This window comes from Symphalangus syndactylus, chromosome 17 (assembly GCF_028878055.3).
Source record: "Symphalangus syndactylus isolate Jambi chromosome 17, NHGRI_mSymSyn1-v2.1_pri, whole genome shotgun sequence".
Classification (NCBI taxonomy): domain Eukaryota; kingdom Metazoa; phylum Chordata; class Mammalia; order Primates; family Hylobatidae; genus Symphalangus; species Symphalangus syndactylus.
Genome location: NC_072439.2, coordinates 34,813,515 through 34,837,003, shown reverse-complemented (window position 1 = coordinate 34,837,003; position 23,489 = coordinate 34,813,515). Strand labels below are relative to the sequence as shown.

Here is a 23,489-nt window from a genome sequence, read left to right as displayed (position 1 = left end):
GTGTGTGTGCGTGTGCGTGTGTGTGTGTGTGTATACAGATGCACAGTTACATTATTACTTAACCTTTTTATTTTTCATATGCAAATTCCATACAATGGGGATAAAAATACTTTCTTCACAGAAGTGTCATAAGGATGAAATAGAGTACATTTAATATTTGATATACAGCACTCAATAAATGTTACCTGTTATATTAGTTGGTACTTACTGGGCACAAAGCCCTGTGCTGGGTTTTTGGGTGGGGACCCAGAAGGAAGGTACACAATTCCTGCCCTTGGGGAATGTCCCAGTTTAAGAGAAAAGGGAGTATAAATACATGTTTGAAAGAAATTTAAATAATTAATGCAAGAAGATATGCAAATGAGTACAATTGCAGGTGTATTCATTACTCAATACGCTTAATCTCAGCCAAAAGGCTGAGAAAGCCAAGAAGAGCTCATCAGTCAATATGAATGACTACTACATGCAAGAACACTGGTAAAGAGGTTTGCTCTGTGCTGTCTCAGGGATGACTAAAACTTGATGTGAATAATTTTCACACATATCAGAACTTTTGCAGCCAAATGAGTATAGGCTTTCTAAAGTTAACATTCTGAGTTAAATAATTAGTGGCATTGCCATTACTAGTGGAATTACATATTTTGGAACTGCTTTCAGAATCTTTTGCGTAATCTCAGGGTTGACACATCTTTTTCCATCAAGGTGGACTTGAGTTTTTTGAAACAGCCAGGAGTTTGGATTTAAAAAAAGAAGGCGTGACTATGAAGTAACAAAACTGGTTTCCTTGTGTGGCTCTTATGCTGCTCTCAGAGTGATTTCAACTGAAGAGCTTCCAGACATGCCCTGCTCATGCTCAGCAGCTCTGGAGTAAATGGAGAGAATTCCAGTCACCTTGAAGGAGATGCCTGACTAGGATGTCTGAGTGAAGACAAGAGATGCCGGGTTGATGTTTAAGCTAATTAGCAAGAAATATGATGTTAAAAAAAAAAGTGGAAAGACAATGCTGGCCGCATTGTGAACTCCAAATCTTTGGAGGGCTGTGGTGATGTGGGTAATTGTCTCATGAGATAGAATAGGAAGGGATGTAGTACATGAGATAATTGTTCCACCTAGCAAAAAATAACTGTTTTCCCATGTTGGAAGACCCTGCAAAGCACAATTGAGTGGGACTTTTAGATCTTGTTCTTTATACTTGAGTTTTTCCATTAAGAAAGGTTCTCTCAGGATGTGGGTGTGGGAGTGAGGTTCTGATCCCCGAAAGACACTGCCATCTTGAGACTTAGAGCCTGTACACGCAGAGATATTTATGACAACTGAAAGAGGTGAGCACATTCTGAATAGGCCCCCATTAAAGAAAGAGGTGCATGGAAGGAAAGAGAGAGGGAGGCAGAAAGATAAAATAACAGACAACAATGGACAACAACCTTTTTATAACTGTCAGATGCCGTTTTAGCAACAAGTCTCCTTTCTCCATTTACCTGTGTTTGTTTCTGAAGCTTCTACCTAAGCACTGTGCCACTACAATCAGCAAAGCCAAGAACAAGAAAACCATGAAGCAGAGGCAGACTCCCAGAAAAGGAGAGCCCGAGAGGGACAAGCCAGGAGCTGAGAGTCACCGGAAGAACCGCAGCATTGTCACCAAGTGAGGACCTGGGCCCTAGACGGCCAGCTGGGTACTGCATCAAAGAAGGCAGGAAAGGAAAGAGGGAAGGTGACGCAGAAAAAAAAGAGCACAAGTCATGGTGGGGAATGAGGGGCATGGAAAAGCACTTAAACATCAGTGTGTACTCTTCTAGGCTGAGTATCCCTAGAAACTGGGTCACAGGCCCGACATGTCCTTCCTAGACATTAGCAGACAGTGCCAGACCTGTAATCCAGGCTCATTTTACTTTCTAGCATGGACAAGCTACACCTAAACTTGACAGAATTGGCAGTGACAATGAATCATGTATACAGTTTCTCCGTGTTTGAACATGCTATCTTCCCTTCTGAGTACCTCAGCAGCCACCTGGAGGCCAGACTCAACAGGTATCACTCTTTCCTTGTCCTCTGTTTGGACAGTAGTCCTCATACCATACCATATACCTCTGTGTATAGTATGGTGGTCTTCAAAGTTGGGTCCCATTACATTCATCCTGGTGGTCATGCCACACGGTGGAGATTCTGATGCAGTCAGTCTAGCATAGGTCCCAAGCATCTCTATTAAAAGCAAACAAAAGGAACCCCAAACCTCTATAGGTGGTTTTGATGAACACCCAAAATTGAAACCACTGGTTTAGTAGAATGAGCAAGGCCTTTGCAGTGAGCAGCCCTGTGTTGACAACCTGGTGATTAGCTAAGACATTGGAGCAGATCGTCAAACTTATTTGAACCAGTTTCCTTCCTTGTAAAGTAAGGATAATGGTATTTACCTCACTTATGGAATAATTGAGAATTACCCGTAATTGAGAATTGGTAGAGAATTAAAGTTAGTAATGAGTGCGAAGCTCCTGACATATGTTAGGCTTTAATAAAATACATCCGTTGCCTCCACTTTGCCCCTCACTCCATTGCCCCGTAAAGTAAGAGGCACACTGGAATTGGGCACTACAGTCTGCAAGTGGGCGAATAGGAGGAAGAATTATTATGAATAAGTCTCAACACTTCTGTGTTTTCTTTTGGAGTATGTAGCTTATTCATTCATTCAACAAATATTTATTGAGCACCTGCTATGTGTCAGGAGTATTCTAAAAGCTGTTTATACAGCAATATACGAAGCAAATAAAAACCTCGGCCTCCATGCTTACTTCTAATGGAGAAGATAGATAAACAAACTAAGAAAGCAGAATACATAGTAGATTAGATAGTGATAAGGGCCAAGCAGAAAAATAAAGCGGGAAAGGGAGATAGGAAGTATGTGTGGTGCTGGTGCTGGTGGTGGTGGTGGCAGAAGTAGGTGTTGCAGTTTTAGATGGAGTGGCCAGGAAAGGCCTCTTTGAGAAAGTAACATTTGAGTAAACCTGTGAGGACACTGAGAAAGCCAGGCACGTGACTATTGGGGAAAGAGCATTCTAGGTAGAGGAAACAGCAAGTGCAAAGGCTCTGAGGTTCGAACATGCCTTCTAGGTTCAAGGGACATGGAGGAAGACAGTGTGTCTGCAGCACTATGAGCCTGGGAGAGACTGGTAGGATGTAAGGTGAGGGAGGTCAGAAAAGTGGCAGATAGTGTATGTGCTTATATGTCATTGTAAGGACTTTGGCTTTTATTCTGAGTGAGATGGGAGATGGGGAGCCTTGGCGGTTTTTGTGCAAAGCTGTAGTAATTAGACTTGACTCAATATTTTACTCTGGCTACATTAGCAGGGGCAAGGACAGAAGCAGGGAAACCAGTTATGAATCTATGTTTTGATTATCAGAGAAGCAAATTTATTTTTCAATTGAGGTTTTTGCTTGGGTGAAGTTAAATTAGTTTGTTTTCATTACATACACATTAACTATAAGGAAGAAAGTGTCTCAGTTGCATACACAATGTCAGGAAGATGACAGTTTGATAATGGCCCATGTGCAAGCCTTCAGATGCTGGTGGTGGTTTCCAGGCCCTGGAGCAGCATGAGTGTGACATTCAAGTTTTACCCGAATAATCTCTGATACTTGCTTCACTGACATCGTGGTTCCCAAAGCCCTAGGGTTGGCCTAGAGGTTTGGCCTCAGTGTTAACTCTAAATTAGATTAGTCTTGCCCTTAGTCTGTCCCTTCTGTATTATTTGCCCTCAAGTGGTACTTGAGAGCCTTTTCCCTTTCATTTGCGGAGCAGACCAGCCCCCACTTTCCCATCCCCTCCCCCTGCCATGAGCATTTTGCCAAAAAACACAAAACAAACAAAAAACTCCTCTTTCCTCTGTGGTTTACATTTTAACAAGGAAAAAAGTCCTTAGTCAGAGGACTGACTCTAATTGTGAAATCTCACATACCTGGGGAAGGTATTTTGAAAGGAGTTGGGGGTCCAGTGGTGAGGGGGTCTTGCTGGTGTGCCCCTACAATAATATAGTGTGGATAGTTATTCTGCCCTCTCTAATGTTGCCTATAGCTGCATGCCAGCCATGCATGATCTCTATTCAGCCCTGGCGTGCCATGGCTACTCAGGATTCTACTATACTTCCAAGGATTTCTAAGCATGGTTTTCCATTTCTGACAGTGATCGGAACTAATTCTTTTCAAGGAGAAAAGATAAATACTGGCACTGGGAATGCAGAGGGTGTGAACTCTCAGGTAGAGTTAGATGGAATTAGAGAGCCCAGGTCTTCTAATACCTGAGCTATTTCTCCAGAGGAGGAAGAAAAGCACAGTAATTAGGGATCAAATGTTACTGGAATCAAGTCCCAGCTCTGCCACTGCCAGCTGTGTGGTCTTCAGCAATGATTTATTATCTCTGTGTCTCAGTTTCCTCATCTATAAAAATGAGGATAATAACTGTCTCTAGCTTATTAGGTTACTATGAGGTTTACATGAGATAATATGTGTAGTAAAATCCTAGCACAGCACCTGGAATACAATATACACTCAATAATTGTTGCTGTATTTACCATTATGATTGTAATTCTAATATATATTTTTTTTAATCACCTAGAGCCATTGTGTGGCTGGCTGGCTACAATGCCACGACCCAGGAGATCGTACGGCCTTCTGAGCTGTTGGCAGGAGTCAAAGCATACATTGGTTTCATACAGTCACTGGCCCAGTTTTTGGGTGCAGATGCTTCCAGAGTCATCCGCAACGCCCTCCTGCAGCAGACACAACCACTGGATTCCTGTGGGGAACAGACAATCACCACTCTCTACACAAACTGGTCAGTGTTGCTTAGGCTTTCCCACTGCCTCACTTTGTGTTGGAACTTTTTCCTTTACACAGTAGGACCTGAGGGCCCGAGCATTTTAGCTCCCAGGGTCATAGACTCCCAAATGGAGGGTTGCTTCTCCTTGAGGAATGGAGCAATAACCTGAGACAAGCCCAGATCCCCTTCTGTCCACCATGAAGTTTCCTTCTCACCTTCACTGGAACATCCTTTGGCCTACCCTGCAGTTATTTGACCTTTTCCCTCTAATATCCAATTCTTAACCTTTCTTTTTTGGATTCTTACTGTTTCAATTTCAAATGATCTCTCTTTCTCTTTCCAAAGTTCTCTTATTTCTCCTTTTGCCCTCACTTCTCCTTCTGAAAACCATCTGCCTACTACCATCTCTCTGGAACGTCTCCTTGTCCCCAGATGTGACTATTGTTCTTCATAGAGAAGGGGGCCTCCTCCCTCCTCCCCGCAACTGGAGAAGGTGGGAATCAGCACTGTTTCCTTTGACATGCTAAGGAATGGAAAAGAGCTGGATTCCTACCTCCCCAAGCCACTGGGTGGCGCCCTTAACCCAAAATCAGCTCAGTAGGGGACAGGCTGCAAAGAACCCCCCAGAACAAGGGGAAACAAAGTTTGCAAATGCAAATGCCAGTTGGGGCCAGGCAGGAAAGGTAAATGGATGTGCCACATGGGCCAGGCAGAGACTTTGAGGAGTTGGAGAGAGAATACCCCTCTAAAGGGAACAGCCACCGCTTAGCTCCACCTGATTGCTGCCCTGCTGAATCCTTATTTTTTATGTAAAAATCTGTTTCAAAATTTTGACAAAGAATTTTCCATAGGTACCAGAGAAGGTGATTCAGCCCCTCTTTCCCCGTCAGCCGTTTCAGCATAAATTCAAAGGAAAAAAAAAGTTCGACTGGGTTTGGCCCACTGGCAGTTAGCTTGTGATGTCTATTAGATACAGATCCAGAGCACGTGCCTGGGAGAGGCAGGTTGGTCAAGCCCTCCTCAGCCCACATTGGCTGCAGCCCAGCTCCTTTAAGTTTGCCTAGAGGTCAGGAGGAAATATTTGGAGACTGATGACCTGTGCTCACAGGTACCTCTTTGCCCAGGAGGTTTGAGAGTATATTTCAAAGGAGTCTAAGTAGTTGCCAGGTTCAGCCTGTCTTACCTGACAGAGGGTAAGGGTGAGGGGAATACAGCTGTTGGAAAAGAGCAGTGGTTGAGGGAAGGGAGTGCATGCTATTGCATTTGACGGTATAGCAAAATACCCTCCAGGTTAGAGGCGAAGTGGAATTCCAGTACTGCCAGTTGTTTTTGATCCAACAGCTTGGGGTGTTAATTAGAAATTGTGCCATCTTCTTTGAGTTTCTTCTCCCTACCCCAGTCTTTTGCAGAGTTTTTCTTTCTGAGCTCAGTGGTAGTAGTAGGGAATGCTGGTAGGGAGAAGGGATTGGACCCTAATCTATGTTTTTTTGGCCAACCCTGTAGGTACTTGGAAAGTCTGCTTAGACAGGCAAGCAGTGGGACCATCATCCTCTCCCCAGCCATGCAGGCCTTCGTCAGCCTGCCCAGAGAAGGGGAGCGGAACTTCAGTGCAGAGGAGTTCTCTGACATCTCTGGTGAGCTCAGGGCCTGGTCTTCTCGTCAAGGAGCTGAGCCCTTCCTTCAATGCACAGAGAATAAAAGACTAGGACGTGTATTTAGGTTGGTGCAAAAGTAATTTTTGCAATTACTTTTCATTGCAAAAACCACAGTTCCTTTTGCATCAACCTAATAGTAAAGGGTAAGGGATAAAGTGTAAGGAGGACATTCTCCTGTTTGGAATTATTAAATAGTGGTCTGCTGTCATGGCATCTTCTTCTTCTCCTTCTTCTTTTTTTTTTGAGATGGAGTCTCGCTCTGTTGCCCAGGGTGGAGTGCAGCAGCACGACCTTGGCTCACTGCAACCTCCGCCTCCCGGGTTCAAGCAATTCTCCCGCCTCAGCCTCTCGAATGGCTGGGACTACAGGCACATGCCACCATGCCGGACTAATTTTTTATATATACATATTTTTAGTAGAGATGGAGTTTCACCATGTTAGCCAGGATGGTCTTGATCTGCTGACCTCGTGATCTGCCCGCCTCAGCCTCCCAAAGTGCTGGGAGTACAGGCATGAGCCACCGTGCCCAGCTAGCGTCTTATGCTTTAGGGATACATTTTAGAGTCTTAGCCAGTGTTTGGATTGCTGATGTTTAATAATAACGATGATGAGATGATACATGCCATTTATTGTGGGCTAAGTTCTAAGTGTTTATACATATTAACTCACTTAATCCTCATAACAGCCTTGAGGTATAATAGATACACTTATTCCCGTTTTTCAGAAGAGGACACTGGGACACAGAGAGTTTAAGGAACTTGCCTAAGTCCACACATTCATAAATAGTAGGACTTGGAGTTCAACTCCAGGCAGTCAAACTCCAGGACCTGGGGGCTTAAGCACTGTACAGTGCTGCCTTCCAGTGTATAGAAGTGCTTTTGTGTCTCAGGGGGAGGCAGGTAAGGAGTGTGTAGTGAATGAGATGGGAAGCCTTTCCCTTTCTCAAGAGGGTTTGAAACCATACAGATCCTTTTTAATAGATTTGTTTTTACCAACTAATTCATGAACTATCCTACTTCTTTCTCCTTCCTCTCACCTCCATATAAATCGGGGATGCTGCATAGTATCTGGGACAGGGAGAAGATGTTCCAGCGATGCTGTCCTCTCCAGTCTTCTTCTTTGGGGGGTGCTAAGAAAGCCACAGTACACAGTTCTGTTTTCCAGTTCTGCCTCCTTCCCATCATCCCGCCTCCATCAGTAAGCTGACCCTACGCTTTACCTGCTGCAGGTTTCAGATGTCCCCTTCTCATCAACTCTACCCACAAACTGTAGGCAGCCTCTAAAGTCAGCTTTAGGTCTGGCTGACAAATGACAAGCAGCAGGAGGTAATGCTGATTCCCCCTTCTACCACCCCCACCCCAATTTCCCTGGGTTGCCATAGTGATGGGGCAATGCTACTGCAAAAATAGATAGATGGAAAGAGAAGGATGCCCTAGGGTTGCTAGCTGGGGGTAGAGAAGACTGGAGTAAGGAGCTTTGGCAGATCCAAACTGGTAGATCAGTGTGTCTCCTCTCCGTCAGCTACAGCGGGCGATTCAGCTCTTCTTCCTCTCTGTCAGCCATTGCAGCATTATCCAAGTTGATCGGTCAGGAAATCCTTTCATAGTTCTCAGCTCAGTTCTTCCTATTAAAACAGGTTGACTCTAAAAATGTCTAACATCTACTGTGGACAACACTCTGCGTCAGTGGCTGTGACCAGTTCCATTTCCTCTGACATTGATGAAAATGGAGATCACTGGTCCTGCCTTGAAAGACTTGAGTGTGGAGCCTTGACTTCCATTTCTCTCTGAACTTTTATTAGCGATTTTAAACTTGCCTTTCTTCTACTGTTCTCTTGTTGTTGTTACTTCTGGTCTTTCATGGTTTTCCCTGCTGGGATGGCCCGCAGCCAGAGATCGTAGCTAGAGCTCCTTCCTATCTGGATTTGTCACTAGTGTTTCTAACATGGGATCTCCCCAGGTAGGTTTTATTTAATTCACAAAGGGCCAGAGCAGGCTGGGTGGCAAGGGATAAAGCACTGGGACTGACTAGAGAAAAGAAGGATTTAGAGGAATAAAGAACTGAGACTCTGGGTGATGTGTGTTGATTATGAAAAAAGAAAAGGTAACTCAAGGAGAGGGAAATTTGGACAGTGGGACACTAAGTAAGGGAAGTAAAGGGAAAAACATACAAAAAACATCAGATCTTAAATGGGGAAATAGTTGTATCTGCTGGGATGCAGTAAGGGGCAGTAAGACATTGCACTAGGCTTCCAGTACCAGCCCCTGCTGTGGTTAAGAGGCCTTGGACAAGCACTTAATCCCCTTGTCTGTAAAACCATGATGATCCTTCCTATGCCACATAATTCAGAGGACTCATAACATCATCATAATAATCCTTTATCCATATATTTTCCAAAGTTTTTATAATGTATCTTATTTACTCTCACATCAATTCTGTGAGTTGTTCATGGCAGATATTCATATCCTCATTTTACAGAGAAGTAAACCAGGCTCAGAGAGGTTCACTGACTTAAGGTCTTACGGCTAATAAAACTAGTATAGCTAGTACAGCAAGAGTAAAACCCAAGTGTCATATAAAGGAATACGGGAAAGTATAGATTCTTATAGGAAAGTAAAGTAATTAGTTATCATTTGTGGTAAGTCTCGGTGTGAGTACAAGTGGAGAGAGGGTAAATGTCCCATGGACTTGCCAGACTTGTCACTTGAATGTAGGATTTTAGGCCATTTTTGCTCCTTGACTTCTCGTTTTCTTTCCTTTCTGGAAAACATTTTAAATATTCAAATTACCTTATAGCTGTTGTACAAATACTCCAGTATCTTCTGAGTCCCATCTGGGGCCTCTGTAATTCTGTTCCAGAGATGCGGGCCTTGGCTGAACTCCTGGGCCCCTATGGCATGAAGTTCCTGAGTGAAAACCTGATGTGGCATGTGACCTCTCAGATTGTGGAGCTGAAGGTATATGGAAACAATCCCTTGGGGAAAAGATCCTACCTTGAGGAAAGAGGGTGGGTATAGGAGACTGGGGGGAAGACGTAACATTGGTCTCTTCTTTTCCTGCTTATTGTCTCTGTGTTCCTGGACTGCAGAAGCTGGTGGTGGAAAACATGGACATACTTGTTCAGATCAGATCCAACTTTAGCAAGCCGGACTTGATGGCTTCCCTGCTGCCCCAGCTGACAGGTAAGCATCCTCTTCCCCTATAGTGAGAAGGAGCTGTGGAATCACATTGCAGATGACAGGGTTTTCAGGAATCTGGAGGCTAGGCTGGGTCTGTAGCATCAAAATCATCACCAATCCCTCTCTAAATTATCTTTTCTAACACCCTTCTTTCTCCTCAGGGGCTGAAAATGTGCTAAAGCGCATGACCATCATTGGGGTTATCCTCAGTTTCAGGGCCATGGCCCAAGAGGGACTTCGGGAGGTGAGTTGGTGGGGAGGGGTCTGTCACAGAGTCACAGATAACTCTGTGGGTGGGGTTTGTATGAGAAGTTGTGGAAGTATTGTGGGAATCAGTTTTAACTTCTGCTTCAAAAGGGGTTGGTGAGCATTGAGAAGAGGGAGCATAGTCTGGCAGAGATCCTAGAAGATCCCTAGGAATAAATGAGCTTAGGAAACCTAGAGGCATAAGGAGAGGATGGCTTGGAAAGCTGGCTAGGTTCTTATCTAAGTTGAGTGCCCCTCCTTTTTTTTTTTTTTTTTTATTTCTACCTATTTTTGAAGGCATTGGTCATGGTCTTGTGGACTCATTTATCTTCTCTTTCCTCCAGGTTTTCTCCTCCCATTGCCCATTTCTTATGGGTCCCATTGAGTGCTTGAAGGAGTTTGTCACTCCAGACACAGACATCAAGGTATGGGGGAGTGCAAAGTAGAATCTAATTAGGAGACTTTTGTTGTTGAAAAGGAGGTAGCTAGGATCTTGTAAGGGAGAGTGGGTTCTGAAGAACACCATAGGGATAAGGGCGAGGGTTTGAATAGGAAAACTGGTCAGATGAATATTCTTGGAGAGAAAGAGCAGAGCTGGCAAGATGTAGGGGGATGGAGAGAAGTGGGAGGCTGGGAGACACTATGAGGGTTGGGGAGACATTACTGGAGGGGGAGGGGTAAGACCTAGGATAGCATCTGTAGGTTTTCACCTGACATGAGCACTGTGCAAATTAGATAAACTATGTGCAAACAAGTCCGCTCTTTAGTCTTGAGGTTAGGTACTGTTTGTGGGAAGATTTGTTCCTTTCATTCCCACCCACCCTGCCTGCCCTCAGTCTTTTATTTTCCTGGCCTTTTCTTCCTCCCATCCTTAAGCTTTCTGGTTCATCTATGTCTGTATCATCTGCCTCAGAGCCCCATTTACTACAGGAGATGGTGAGAGGAAGAAGGGCTTCCGCAGACAATATAAGTTAAGCATCCATTTCCCACCCATCTCCCACCTTTGAGTCATCTCGTCTTTTGAATCATCTGGAACTAAGAAGTATGCTATGGCAGGAAATACAGCTAAAGCCTAGGAATAGAATTTTTCAAATGCATAGGGCAGGCTCCTTCTCTTATAATTGATTCCTTTAACGGAGAGTGGTCTGTGATAACAGGAAACTGGTTAGCAGGAAGAATTAAAGTTATGTGTTAAGAAAATCTTCCTTACTTTGAGATCAAGAGTTGTGAAATTTCCCCCTCTATCTGCCTAAAATCTTGAGGGGCAAGTGACTGTGGGGGCAGTGAGGGGGTAGTGTTTCACTGGGATAGCTGCCCCTCTTGAAAGATCTTTGATTTTAAGCTGAGCCTGGGTTTCTGGCACTTGCTGATGTTGGTCCAAATGCTCTAGGCTGTCAGGAGCTTGTCTAGCTGATATCTCCTGGGTAGCTCCAATCTTTAGGCTCTGCCTGCCTGTGAAAATAAGCAGGTAGGGGCAGAGCGGGAGGATGGCCTGTCCATCAGAGATGCTGTTACTGCCTCAGAGGAGCAAGAAGATTAGAAGAAGAAAAGATAAAATCCCTTCAACCATCCCTTTCTTCCTCCAGAAAACCTCATGAACCAGGTTCCTTATCTCCGAGGCCATGATTCCACAAACAGTCATTTAGGTAGTAGGGGATTTAAATAAGGGCAGAACAGAAGGTGGCAAAGATTTGGCTTCTGTATCAGTACCACAGGCAAAGTGTGTGTATGTTGGTATGTCTGTGGGATTCTTTTTTTTTTTTCTTGAGACAGAGTCTTGCTGTGTTGCCCAGGCTGGAGTGCAGTGGTGCGATCTCAGTTCACTGCAACCTCTACCTCCTGGATTCAGGCAATTCTCATGCATCAGCCTCCCAAGTTCTTCCTGGAACTTCAGGTTCATGCCACCACACCTGGTTAATTTTTGTATTTTTAGTAAAGACAGGGTTTCACCAGGTGGGCCAGGCTTGTCTCCAACTCCTGGACTCAAGCGATCCGCCCACCTTGGCCTCCCAAAGTGCTGGGATTACAGGCATGAGCTATTGTTCTGGCCAGTCTGTGGGATTACTTGGATAAGGTACTTAGCTGTCCAGTATTAAAACAATTATCCTTGTTCTTTCAAAAAACATTTTTTTAAATCTAAAAAGGGGTCTAGGTACTTAGTATGGGAGTAGGGGCTGTGTCCTGAGAACCTGATTATAAGTACAATGAGAGATTCAGGTGTCAATCAATCAGTATTTATTGAATGCCTTCTATGTGCTCAGCGTTATGTTAAACACTAGAGAAGATAAAGAGAAATGCAAAACTCCTGACTTTAAGATAAAGGAAGGCCGGGCGCGGTGGCTCACGCCTGTAATCCCAGCACTTTGGGAGGCCGAGGCGGGTGGATCACGAGGTCAGGAGATCAAGACCATCCTGGCTAACACAGTGAAACCCCGTCTCTACTAAAAATACAAAAAAATTAGCCAGGCGTGGTGGTGGGCGCCTGTAGTCCCAGCTACTCAGGATGCTGAGGCAGGAGAATGGCGTGAACCCAGGAGGCGGAGCTTGCAGTGAGCCGAGATCATGCCACTGCACTCCAGCCTGGGCGACAGAGCGAGACTCCGTCTCAATGAAAAAAAAAAAAAAGATAAAGGAAGAGGATGTAAAGGCATCACATTTTCTCTGTTAGTCACTAGGGTCGATGCTTTACATGTGTGGCAACAACTATGTGAGGTAAATGTTATTATGCCAGTTTTATAGATGGGAAAATGAGGGATCAAAGAGGTTAAGTAACTTTTAGTCAAGGTCACACACTTAATAAGTGGTGTTGCTAGGACTTGAACCCAGATCTATCTCACTCCAAAGCTTTTTTCTCCCTTCACTATGCCATGAGGTTTTAAAAAGCTATCTATTTGGCAAGATAAGGAGATGAGTCTTGCATTCTATCTAAAAAGATAACTAGCACCAGATGCTGTGTGTGATCAATGCTAAGTCAGTGGTACCAAGGTAAGGAGGGAAGAGCTGGGTTTGGGCTGAAGCAATCAGGTAGTGCTTCACAGAGAAGATGAGATCTAAGGGATAGACGTAACATAGATACAAATAGAGCAGAAAAAAGGACCCTCAAAAGAGGGAAGCACCTGAACCAGAGTATGGGAGAGGAAGTTGTAGTTTGGGGACAGTGAATAAATTATCCTGGCAGCATCGAATAAAGGAAGTATTTAGGAAAATGAAGTTGAAAAAGTAAATGTGTACGATGGAGTGTCCCAAAGGGTTATTTTCCCTGTAGGATAGGGAGAGCTCTGAAGGGAATATATAGAAAAGATAACAATAAACCAGAAGTTTAAAATCTATGATTAGCTGGGCGCTGTGGCTCATGCCTGTAATCCCAGCACTTCGGGAGGCTGAGGCAGGAGGATTTCTTGAGCCTAGGAGTTTGAAACCAGCCTGGACAAAATAGTGAGACTCTCTCTCTTTCTCTACATATATATATAAAAGTATCTTTTAAAAAAATAAAAAGAATTAAATCTGTGATCCAAGAGTCCTGGCTGCGCATTCCTTCTGTCAAGCCATTATGTCCTGTGAATCTTCTCTAGAATGTTATTTTCTTCTCTCCAGGTGACCCTGAGTATCTTCGAGCTGGCATCTGCTGCAGGTGTGGGCTGTGACATTGACCCAGCCTTGGTGGCTGCCATTGCTAATCTGAAAGCTGGTAAGATTGGGGAAACGGGGCAAGATTTGGGAAAGGAGGGCTTGGGCCTTATTTTGGGTGGAAAAATGTCAGTGTCAAAGAAGCCTTTATCTGAGATTATATATTCAGAGGATATAAGCTGGGAGTGAAGGAAGAATCCTAACCTTCAGAAAATACTTACATAGGCAATTTAGATTTGTCCTCAGGTTTCAACTAGTTGATCTACATCCTCAGGTTCCAACTAGTTGATCTACCAATCAGCTAAAAAGTACTAAGTGAGAGTCTGTTTGGTGCTCTGCAAGTGCTCAAAGGCATTTACAATCTGGTTGGGAAAATAAGATTAATGCAAATGAAACAATGAGAGAACAATACAAAATAGTGGGTTGTGTGGTATAGCACCCAAATTCCCCATAGTGATTTTGTGCTTTCTCCCTCCACATAATCACCTTGACACTGTTTATTTCTTCCCATCTCACACTTAACACTTATATTTTCCATTACACATTTCCTCTGATTACATTCACACCTATACACACTCAGAACAGGATGAACCAAGGGGCTAGGATTATTAAGGCCTTTCAAAATGGCCAGACTTACCCTTCTTCTTTTCTCATGGTGGGTGAGAACCTTTCCTCTTCTTCCTGCCTCTCCACCCTATCAGGCAGTGGACAGGCATCCTAGGGTTGCATTGTGCATCAGCAGAGCCCTTGGCTGAAAGTTCTGCCCTGTTGCCAGGGAGGCCTCCAGGACTCAGGCCCTTCACTATAGGTGGATGCTAGTCCTGTTTCTTCAGGAAAATTAAGTAATAACTTGCCCGTAGGGCTTTATAAAGTGTTTTCATAGATATTTTCTCCTGTGATCCTCACAGCAATTCTGTGAAGTAGGACCCCTGTAACAGATAACTCCTGTTTGCTGACTTTATTCACTTTTCCTCTTTTCCTTTTTCCCTCTCACCAGATACTTCATCTCCTGAGGAGGAATATAAGGTGGCCTGCCTGCTCTTGATCTTTCTGGCAGTTTCCCTCCCACTCCTTGCCCCTGACCCTTCTTCCTTTTATAGCATTGAGAAGGATGGTAAGTAAGGGGTAGGTTTGAGAGACCAGTGCTATTCAAGTTAGTGTTCTGGGGTAGACAGAGGAGACAAGAGACACTGGAAAATGTAGACTTCTGACTTGGGTGTAAAGTTCTATTTCAAAAAGCACTTGAAGGCTGGACACGGTGGCTCACGCCTGTAATCCTAGCACTTTGGGAGGCCAAGGTGAGGTAGGCAGATCACTTGAGCCCATGAGTTCCAGCCCAGCTTAGGCAACGTGGTGAAACCCTGTTTCTACAAAAATAAACAAACTAGCCAGGCAGGGTGGCCTGTAGTCCCAGCTACCTGGGAGGCTGAGGTAGGAGGATGGCTTGAGCCCAAGGGGTCAAGGATGCAGTGAGCCATGATTGTGCCACTGCACTCCAGCATGGTGACAGAGCAAGACCCTGTCTTAAAAAAAAAAAAAAAAAAAAGGAAGAAAACACCCCCTATCCTGAAAAACAAAACAAAACAAAACAAAACAAAACAAAACCCTTGAGAATGAGAGAATGAACTATGCATAATTCGATTTCAATAAGATTTCATAGGAGTATCCTGCCTCTAATCTCAAAATGCCTTCTCATCCTTTTGGTGTCAAATACTGGTGGCTCAGCCTGAAAACATGAGAAATTACCAGTTTGGGTCATCCTGGAGTGGCTTACTTTGTCATTTCCTTTTTTTTCTCTCCATCTATATCAATAATAACCTAGGTTACAACAACAATATTCATTGCTTGACCAAAGCCATCATCCAGGTGTCTGCTGCCCTCTTCACGCTCTACAACAAGAACATTGAAACTCACCTCAAGGAATTTCTAGTGGTGAGTAGGTCTAGGTTATAAAGAATGGAAGATTGCAAAGGGCTGGAATTGGTTTGACTTAAATCTGTAGACAATTATCGTTGAACAGGCTTTTGAGTCTAACTTCCCACCTAATTCATTCAGTAAAGAGTGAGAAGCTACTATATGAAAGGCAAGAGTTTCTTCTAAATTTCCTAACAGCTGGTGTTTCAGCCTCTGCTTGAATATTTGGAAAGATCATTGGACAAAGAGTCAGAAAATCTGAGTTTTCTGATTTTTGATCTGCCATTAAGTAGTTGTGTGACCTCTGAAGTGCCAAGATTTTGGGGCCTCGGTATTTTCAAATATAAAACAGTGAGATTAAACTGAACCCATGAATTCAGATTAAACCGAATCCATGCACCTTGGTATGCATCAGAGTATCTTGGGGAGCTTGTTAAAATACATATTCCTGATCATTACACCAGACCTACTGAGTTAGAATATTGTAGGGTAAATCTAGGCCTCTGTGTTTTTAATAAGGCCTCTGGGAGATCAGATGCACATTCAAGTTGTAGAGACACTGAGTTTTATCATCTCTAAGGCCCTTTCTAACTCTGTACGGACAAATGATCAATGACCACTTCTCAAGCTTTAATGTAAATCAGAATCACCTGGAGAGTTTCTACCTTTGTAGATTAGGGTGGGGCTGAATAATGTGCATTTCTGTTCCCAGGTAATCTTGATGGTGCTTATCTGGGGATCTCACTAGAACCAATGGTCTAGATTTCTAGGGACTGGAACTTAAAACTAGGCAGCAGATTCCACTGTAGGTCATATCCAATTTCTTTGAAAAAAATGTTAAAAATTTTAGCCAAAATTTGACTTCCTGTAACTCTCACCATGGATCTTAGTTTTGCCTCTGGGAAAACTCAGAACAAATACAATAGGCCCTAGAATTTTCCATTCTAAATCCTCCATGGAGGACTTTTGTTCATATACTTCTGATACATGGTCCATTCCCCTCTGCCTGCTTGAGCATTCTCAGTAACAAGAGAGCTTATTTCTTTGCAAAGTATGGTCCCGATATAAGAACCAGGGCCTCATCTGTCTCCTTCCAGGAGGAAACACAGCGGATCATATTGTTCTCTCAGGAATTATACCCTCATCCTGAGAAGTACATGTCAGGGATCATAAGCTTGGTTGGTGTGTCTCTATTTAAGCTGAGGCACCCAACCAGATAGACCTGGCTCCGAGCATCTTAAATGCAAAGAGGATTCACACCAGATCTCTGAGAATGGGTGAGAAGGGAATCCCCCACCCTTGCCTCCCCTTTTATCCTCTTTGTTTGCTAAATGCAGGTCACCTGGGCCTGGGATACAATGAATCATGTTTCTTCTTTGATCCTCTGGGGGTTTGGGGATGATGGAGATGACAGCCATTTGGGAATTGACGGGAGAATACCACGAGCCAGCGCTGTGTCTGAATCAGAGGCTCACTGCCTCTAGTCAGATGGGGAGTCAGCCGTAAACAGCCTGATGACAGTGGTGTCTGGAGGCTGCCTAGGAAAAGAGAGGTTAATCTCCTGGCATACATCACCTCCTTTGCTCTAGGTTGTTTCCCTGCCCCTTGCAATCTCTCCCCTAGCGCTCCTGGCAACCTTTTGTCTGCACTGGGAGGTCAGTGAGATCCAGGCTGGCTTATAGGCAGCATGTATCTCTGAAACCTAGGAGATTTGCCACTTTCCCACTCTGAGTCTTCAGGAACATTCTAGCACTTCTTAACTCTCCTCCTTGATCTTTTCTTAACTTCCTGCAGCCTGAAGCCGTTTGATACTGACCTCTATAAAAATCTGCTTTACAAATTCTTCCCTTACAGGTGGCCTCTGTCAGCCTCTTGCAGCTGGGCCAAGAGACTGACAAGCTTAAAACCAGAAATCGAGAATCCGTTTCTCTGCTCATGCGCTTGGTAAGTATCTTATTTAAGTTGGTCTGAGAACAAGGAGCGGAAGGGCCAGAGGGAGACTCCTCTTCAGGGTGTTTGCATCCTTGCCATCCTTGTCACCCAAAAGCATTAACTAAGGACTTAATTCTGCATAACCCTCTGAGTCTAGTCCTCACATTCTGATTAACATTCTAAACTTGTCCTATAATAAGGACTTCTGCAAGACAGGGCCTTCCTGGCCCCTAAGCTGGCTGGGCCCATGTCCTGCAATGTTCCCGAATCTGACCTGATAGGGCAGCTGTGCGCCTTATTGGTAATTACCTGTCCAGTACATGTTTGGTTTCACTTGACAATTTTCTACCACTGCATTTCTTGTTTTTAAGAGTACTATGAAAAGAGTGCTGGATAACACAGAGCTGAACTCAGAGGTTGAGGGGTGGGATCTCAGAGGAGGGAAAGGATTTTAGTTAAAAGGCTGTAAGGCAGGGAGCCTGGTGGGCCATGAATCAGGGAGCTCCTGCTGTCTCTTCTCCTTGCTTCCCAAGCTGTGGGCTTCTCTCTACTCTGGCAGAAAATTTTGGGAACTCTGACTCAGTTAACTTTAAAAGTTTTTTTCCTCATGACCCTGTTTCCCTCTTCAACACTCTTACTCACTCTTTTGCTCTGATTCTCCATGTTAGTAATGCACTTAGATATGGACAGGAAGGGCTCTTGCCCTGGGCGCAGTGTTTAAAAGGCCCTTCTTGGGCCTTCCTCTAGTAGAGTGTTCTGGGGCCCTCCTCTGGTGAATGGGAAGGGGTGGAGCCTGTACCCCACCTTGAGGCCCATACGAGAGATATCTGGGGCTCCAAAATACTTTGCTAAGCAGCTTCAGCCCACTTGTAGGGCCTGTGTTAAACTTCTTCCTACTGAGGTGGACCGTCCTACTGGTGGATATACCTCTAGTGCCCAAGGGACGTATGGCTGGAGTTTAGATATGCAGATGAGGAAGTCTACAAGTGCACAGAAAATCCCTCTAACTGAGGGTGGGAGGAGAAGGGGGACTGGGCTGGAAGCTTGTTTCTTCCCTTCACCCTGTTCTGGTGCAGAACTTGGAGGAGTTCAAAAATTCTTAATTCAAACCTGGGCTTCCATAAGACTACAAAGGTACATTGTGAAGGTTGAAAGCTAGAATATACTAGTTTGTTAGCTTGATTTAATTAGTCATATGGTATGCGGACCTCCATCTGTATTCTTGTCCCAGGCCCAGAAATGCTAGGGGCCAGGGATTCCTGGGATTCCCTCCAGGTCTCCTTCTTGAAATACACAGGCACTGAGTGGTATTTATGCCTTAGTTTCTCCAGCTAGAAAAAGGCCTAGGCTGGGCTGGTTAAGGATTATGAGAGAGAGGAGAATGGACATGGGGGTGGATGTATTTGTGTGGGATGTGTGTGGTGAGGCAAGAGGGCAGAGGAGGTAGATGACGGCAGAGTAAGGGCAGTGCCAGCGGTGGTGGGCTATGTGGGGCACAATACATAGAGCAGCAGCATGGCCCTGGCAAGGCAATGAACTCTTCTGAGACTTCGGCTCTCTATCCATTAAAGTGGGTAATAATCCTTATGACAGAGTGGTTAGAATTCATAAGATATTATGCGTGAAAGTGCCTAGTACATAGTAGATGCTCAGCAAATGTTAGTTCCTGCTGTCTGCTGCTCATTTTAGGTTCTGGATGATTTTGGCATGACTCTTCACTTCCTCAGGTAGTTTTCACCCCTGTCAGGTTGGAGGTGATTCTGTATTACCCACCTGTATTCTTACCTCCTTCTGCTTAGACCCCTTCCAGCACCCCAAAATGTGGAAAGTGTTTGCCCCTGTGGCCTTCCAGTGAGGCCAACAGAGTGACAGGAACAGAGCTAGGATCAGGTACTTTTTGTTGGAGGGAGAAACTAGAGGGACTAGTTGCTGCAAAGCAATTTAAATGCAAATGTTTCCACAGAGAAATTGGAAATGACTGAAGGTGAAGGAGCTGTATTCTGAGTTAAGAGGCTACTCATGTAGCCTCAAATTCTGACCAGCACTTCTGTCCCCGGGGTCTTTCTGTTTTGGCCGTCAAGCCTGGGCCGTGCCCGCACCTCAGTGTTGCCAGTCTGTTCCTGGCACAGGTTTCCTGGGGAAAGACATGGCTCTTACAGAATCGTGGAATCCTAAATGCCAGAACCAGACCAGATCCTGGCAATTAGTCCAGTACTTACAAGTCATAGATGAGGAAACTGAAGAACAGGGAGGGAAAGATGACAATCAAGGTCTCCCCTAAAATATATGGCAGATTTGGGACTGGAACCCAGGTTTCTTGGCCATCCCTCTAGGGCTGTTTCCACTCCCGTAAACTTCTGCCACTTGGGAGCCCTGTTATTTTCTTGTGCTTTATGGAGAATAGAAAGTCTTGGGCCAGTGGATTTGCTTGAAGTCATTATTCATTTCCCAGTACCTGAGGGTAGCACCTTGGAGAAGACAGCTCATCTCTTTCCCAGCTGAAGGTTTGAAAGTCTTGCCTAGCAAGAAATTTTTTGATATTTGACCTACCATCAGGGCTACAGTTTTACCAGCAGGTTTCCCTGCCTTCAGCCTGCAGTTTCTGCTCTTTTGCAGCTGTTGTGTGTGGATGTGTTTGAGAATAGGAAAATCTTACATGTTTTAAAACTTGAAAGGACTTCAGAGAGAGAAACACGTTAGAGTAAATATGGTAGATGCTCTTTCCTTAGTGAATTTTCAGGACTTGGAGTACCAGATATATTGTGGAGAACCCATCTGTGTGAATTGCCAGAGGATATGGGACACCTCTCCAGAGTGTGTTTTTTAGTCTCATTACCTCTTGGATAAGCAAGGCACTGAAGGAAATACACCCTGCTCCTTCCTCAGGGATGGGGACCCTCCAGTCCACCACTAGGCTATGCTGCTCTTCATGAACATGCCCTGTCCACCCACCTCCCCCTCTCCACCCTCACCCCCACTCTCATTCTTCTCCAGGCATCTTGATCTATCTTCCTGCTTGGCTGTGGGGGCTGCTGGGATTACCGCAGCACACAGGCTTCTAATTAAACTAATTAATCATGCCTGCTCCTTTATGCAGCATCCTTACTGTTCCCTAAGCACTGTACTGAGAGAGGGAGGAGACTGAGGCCCAACACAAGAGGACCCATGTGAATTCCAGGCCTCCTTCCACGGCCTGCAGTGGTGTTTGTTTCTCTCGCTGCAAAGCTTTGTAATTAGCACTTTTATACATCTTTACCTGCATCTGTATGCTGCCCACCCACATGTGATTTAGCATCCAGAATGGGAGAGAATGGGTTTTGCTGCCACTAGGAAAGTGGTTCTCTCCTGCCTTCTGTTTCTGTGCCCTTCACATAGTCCTGATGAGGGGGTCAGGGTCAATGATAATGGAGCTGAAGATGCCACATTGCCTTCCCGGAGCCAAACCAAGTGAGGGAGGAAGAGGGGGGTGTGATTTGGAACCCTGTTCACTTGTAACTCTTAGGGCCTCAGAGGGCCTGGGAACTATGCAAAAGGAACAGGGTGTCACAGACAAATGCCCTACCTGAGGTTCTCATCTCTTGGCCCGATCTCTTCCAGGTGGTGGAGGAGTCATCCTTCCTGACCCTGGACATGCTGGAGTCCTGTTTCCCTTATGTCCTGCTTCGAAATGCCTATCGGGAGGTGTCCCGGGCCTTCCACCTAAACGGAAGCCACTGAGTGCCTGCCAGTACCCACTGAAGAGCCCTTTGGACCTTCCTAAACCCTTGCCATAGTGGAAGCTGTGGTCACTTTCTCAAGGGGTGGGAATGGGGTGGGGTCACTAAGCAGAGGGTCAGGAGCCAGAGTTGATCAACAGATCTGTGGAAGAATAATCCAGGGCTGAGAAATCGTAGAGCAGTGAGGCAGGCTGGGGGCATGGAGGACAGTTTATGGAAAAAGTTAGGGCGTGGGGCCGCATGTGTGAATTTTACAATGAGAAAAGGACTAATGTACAAGTATATTTTCTATCTTCTGGTGACTTGAGCTTGAGCTCTGACAGGCATGGGCCTCTCCGACCTTCATCACTATTCTTAGGATAATGCTGGCGGGCAGAGATGATCAATCATCATATTAAACCGTAATGAGCTTATAATCCTCCCACTGGAGCTGCTATTGTCTCCTGCACATTCGTTAAGACCATTATCTTCTCTCTTCCTTTTTCAAATGTGTTCAGCAAACATTCAGCCTGCTCCTACTGCAGAGTAGCAGCAAAAGAGCCCCTCTTTTCCTTTGTGGGGCTCTTCGAGAGGAGTCATTGGGTCTCTTCCTTTGCCCCCAGCTTGACTGCGTTTCCTACTGGGGCAAGGAGGAAGCGCCCTTCAGAGATGTTCACGGCCCACCTGCTCTACTACATTGTTTGTTACAAGTTCTGTCTTGCTTTAACCCCTCCTGCTTTGGTATCTCCACAACCCAGAGCAGAGGGTCAGTCTCCATCAATTCTAGGTCACATGACAACTGATCGGCGCAGACTCCGGTGGGTTTTCACTCCTGTACCATTTGGGGGTACTCTGCCTTTTATTGGGAGGGACTAATTTAACCCCAAATCCTTTTGTCAGCCTGGGTACAGCTGTTGCTCCAGGCAGGGATTTCTCTTCTGGATCTTCAGTTTCACAGACCTCATTAGGTTGTACGGCCCTGAGAGTGGGTATCCTTGAGGGAGTACAAGCTGTTTCAACTTAGCCCTTTTCTGCGCTAATTAGAATTTCAAGTGTCACAGAGCCTGGGGCATTCAAGATAGCACTAAACTAGGTTTACTTAACTCCTTGGCAGGAAATAGTGGCCCCCATGCATCACTTCTGTACACCCACTGCCAGGGAGAAGTGGAGAAACAGATCATATATGTCACAGGTCTAGAGTGGTTGGAATTGACAAATACAATTAGCTAGTTGATTAATTAGGGTCATGTCCATACTTTCATGATGAAAGGGAAGCAGTTGTTGGTTTTCAGCAAAAACGATTCAGCCTTCATTAAGCCTATTTGATAGCTGTTTTGGGGTTTTGTACATGTGTTTGCTTTTTATTTCTTGAGACCCAGGCTTAGTCAATACTTTCTTAACTTGGCACTCATAATCAACATACAAATTTTTCTTAGCAACAATTGTCTGCTCTTTAGGATGGAAGCGATAGAGAATCCTGCTTCGTGCATCAGCTAATCCTCCTTCCTTGCTATGGGAAGGACTTATGTTTTAAAGGGTGATTCAGTGTCAGGCTTATGAGACTGAGAGTAAAGTTGATGAGGAAGAGAAGGCTCAGAAGTATCTGAACAACTACGCTATATGCTTATATTTTTCTGCTTGAGGGGATAGAGATCCCTCCTCCCTCTGCATCTGCATATAGAACTGCTTAAGAGGAGCCTCCCAGAGGACAGCAAGACAAGTTGCTGCGGGGGGGATGGAGGGTAGACAGAATGCCTTTTTTTAAAACTGAAAATTTTATTGAGATAGTTAATCTACCTGCACTTGTAAGAAATAATACAGAGAAATTCTATTTTCCTTTACACAGTTTCACTGAATGGTAACATCTAGCAAAACTATAGTATCCTGCCACAACCAGGATAACTGACATTGATATAATCTACTGATCTTGTTCAGATTTCCCTCCCCAGTGTTGCTTATGTTCATTTCTCTGTGTGTGTGTGTGCACATATGTGTGTTATCTATTTCTATACAGCTTTATCATGTGTAGGTTTGTGTATCTGCCACTACAGTCAAGATACAGAACAGGCCGGGTGCAGTGGCTCACGCCTGTAATCCCAGCACTTTGGGAGGCCAAGGCAGGTGGATCACCTGAGGTCAGGGGTTTGAGAGCAGCCTGGCCAATATAGCAAAACACTGTCTGTACTAAAAATACAAAAACTAGCAGGGCGTGGTGGTGCGTGCCTGTAGTCCCACTATTCAGGAGGCTGAGGCAGCAGAATCACTTGATCCTGGGAGGCGGAGGTTGCAGTAAGCTGAGATCCTGCCACAGCACTCCAGGCTGAGTGACAGAGTGAGACTCTCTCTCAAAAAATAAATAATAATTTAAAAAAAGATAGAGAACAGTTCCATCACCACAAGGATCCCTCGTATTGCTCTTTTATAGCAATTT

The 23,489-nt window shown here is 44.8% G+C and overlaps 1 protein-coding gene across 1 annotated transcript in view; it reads left to right on the top strand.

Moving 5' to 3' along the window:
* Nucleotides 1–21,495, top strand: part of NCKAP1L (NCK associated protein 1 like) — a 47,031-nt gene extending 25,536 nt beyond the window's left edge. Inside the window, exons 19-31 of the mRNA XM_055247258.2 lie at nt 1,497–1,642; nt 1,897–2,028; nt 4,607–4,825; nt 6,314–6,444; nt 9,325–9,422; nt 9,554–9,647; nt 9,806–9,888; nt 10,235–10,315; nt 13,485–13,578; nt 14,515–14,631; nt 15,340–15,449; nt 17,286–17,375; nt 20,961–21,495. Of these exons, the coding sequence (XP_055103233.1) occupies nt 1,497–1,642; nt 1,897–2,028; nt 4,607–4,825; nt 6,314–6,444; nt 9,325–9,422; nt 9,554–9,647; nt 9,806–9,888; nt 10,235–10,315; nt 13,485–13,578; nt 14,515–14,631; nt 15,340–15,449; nt 17,286–17,375; nt 20,961–21,080 (1,515 nt within the window). The 3' untranslated portion in view covers nt 21,081–21,495. The remainder of the gene's footprint in view (nt 1–1,496; nt 1,643–1,896; nt 2,029–4,606; nt 4,826–6,313; nt 6,445–9,324; nt 9,423–9,553; nt 9,648–9,805; nt 9,889–10,234; nt 10,316–13,484; nt 13,579–14,514; nt 14,632–15,339; nt 15,450–17,285; nt 17,376–20,960) is intronic.
* The last annotated feature ends 1,994 nt before the right edge of the window (nt 21,496–23,489 follow it).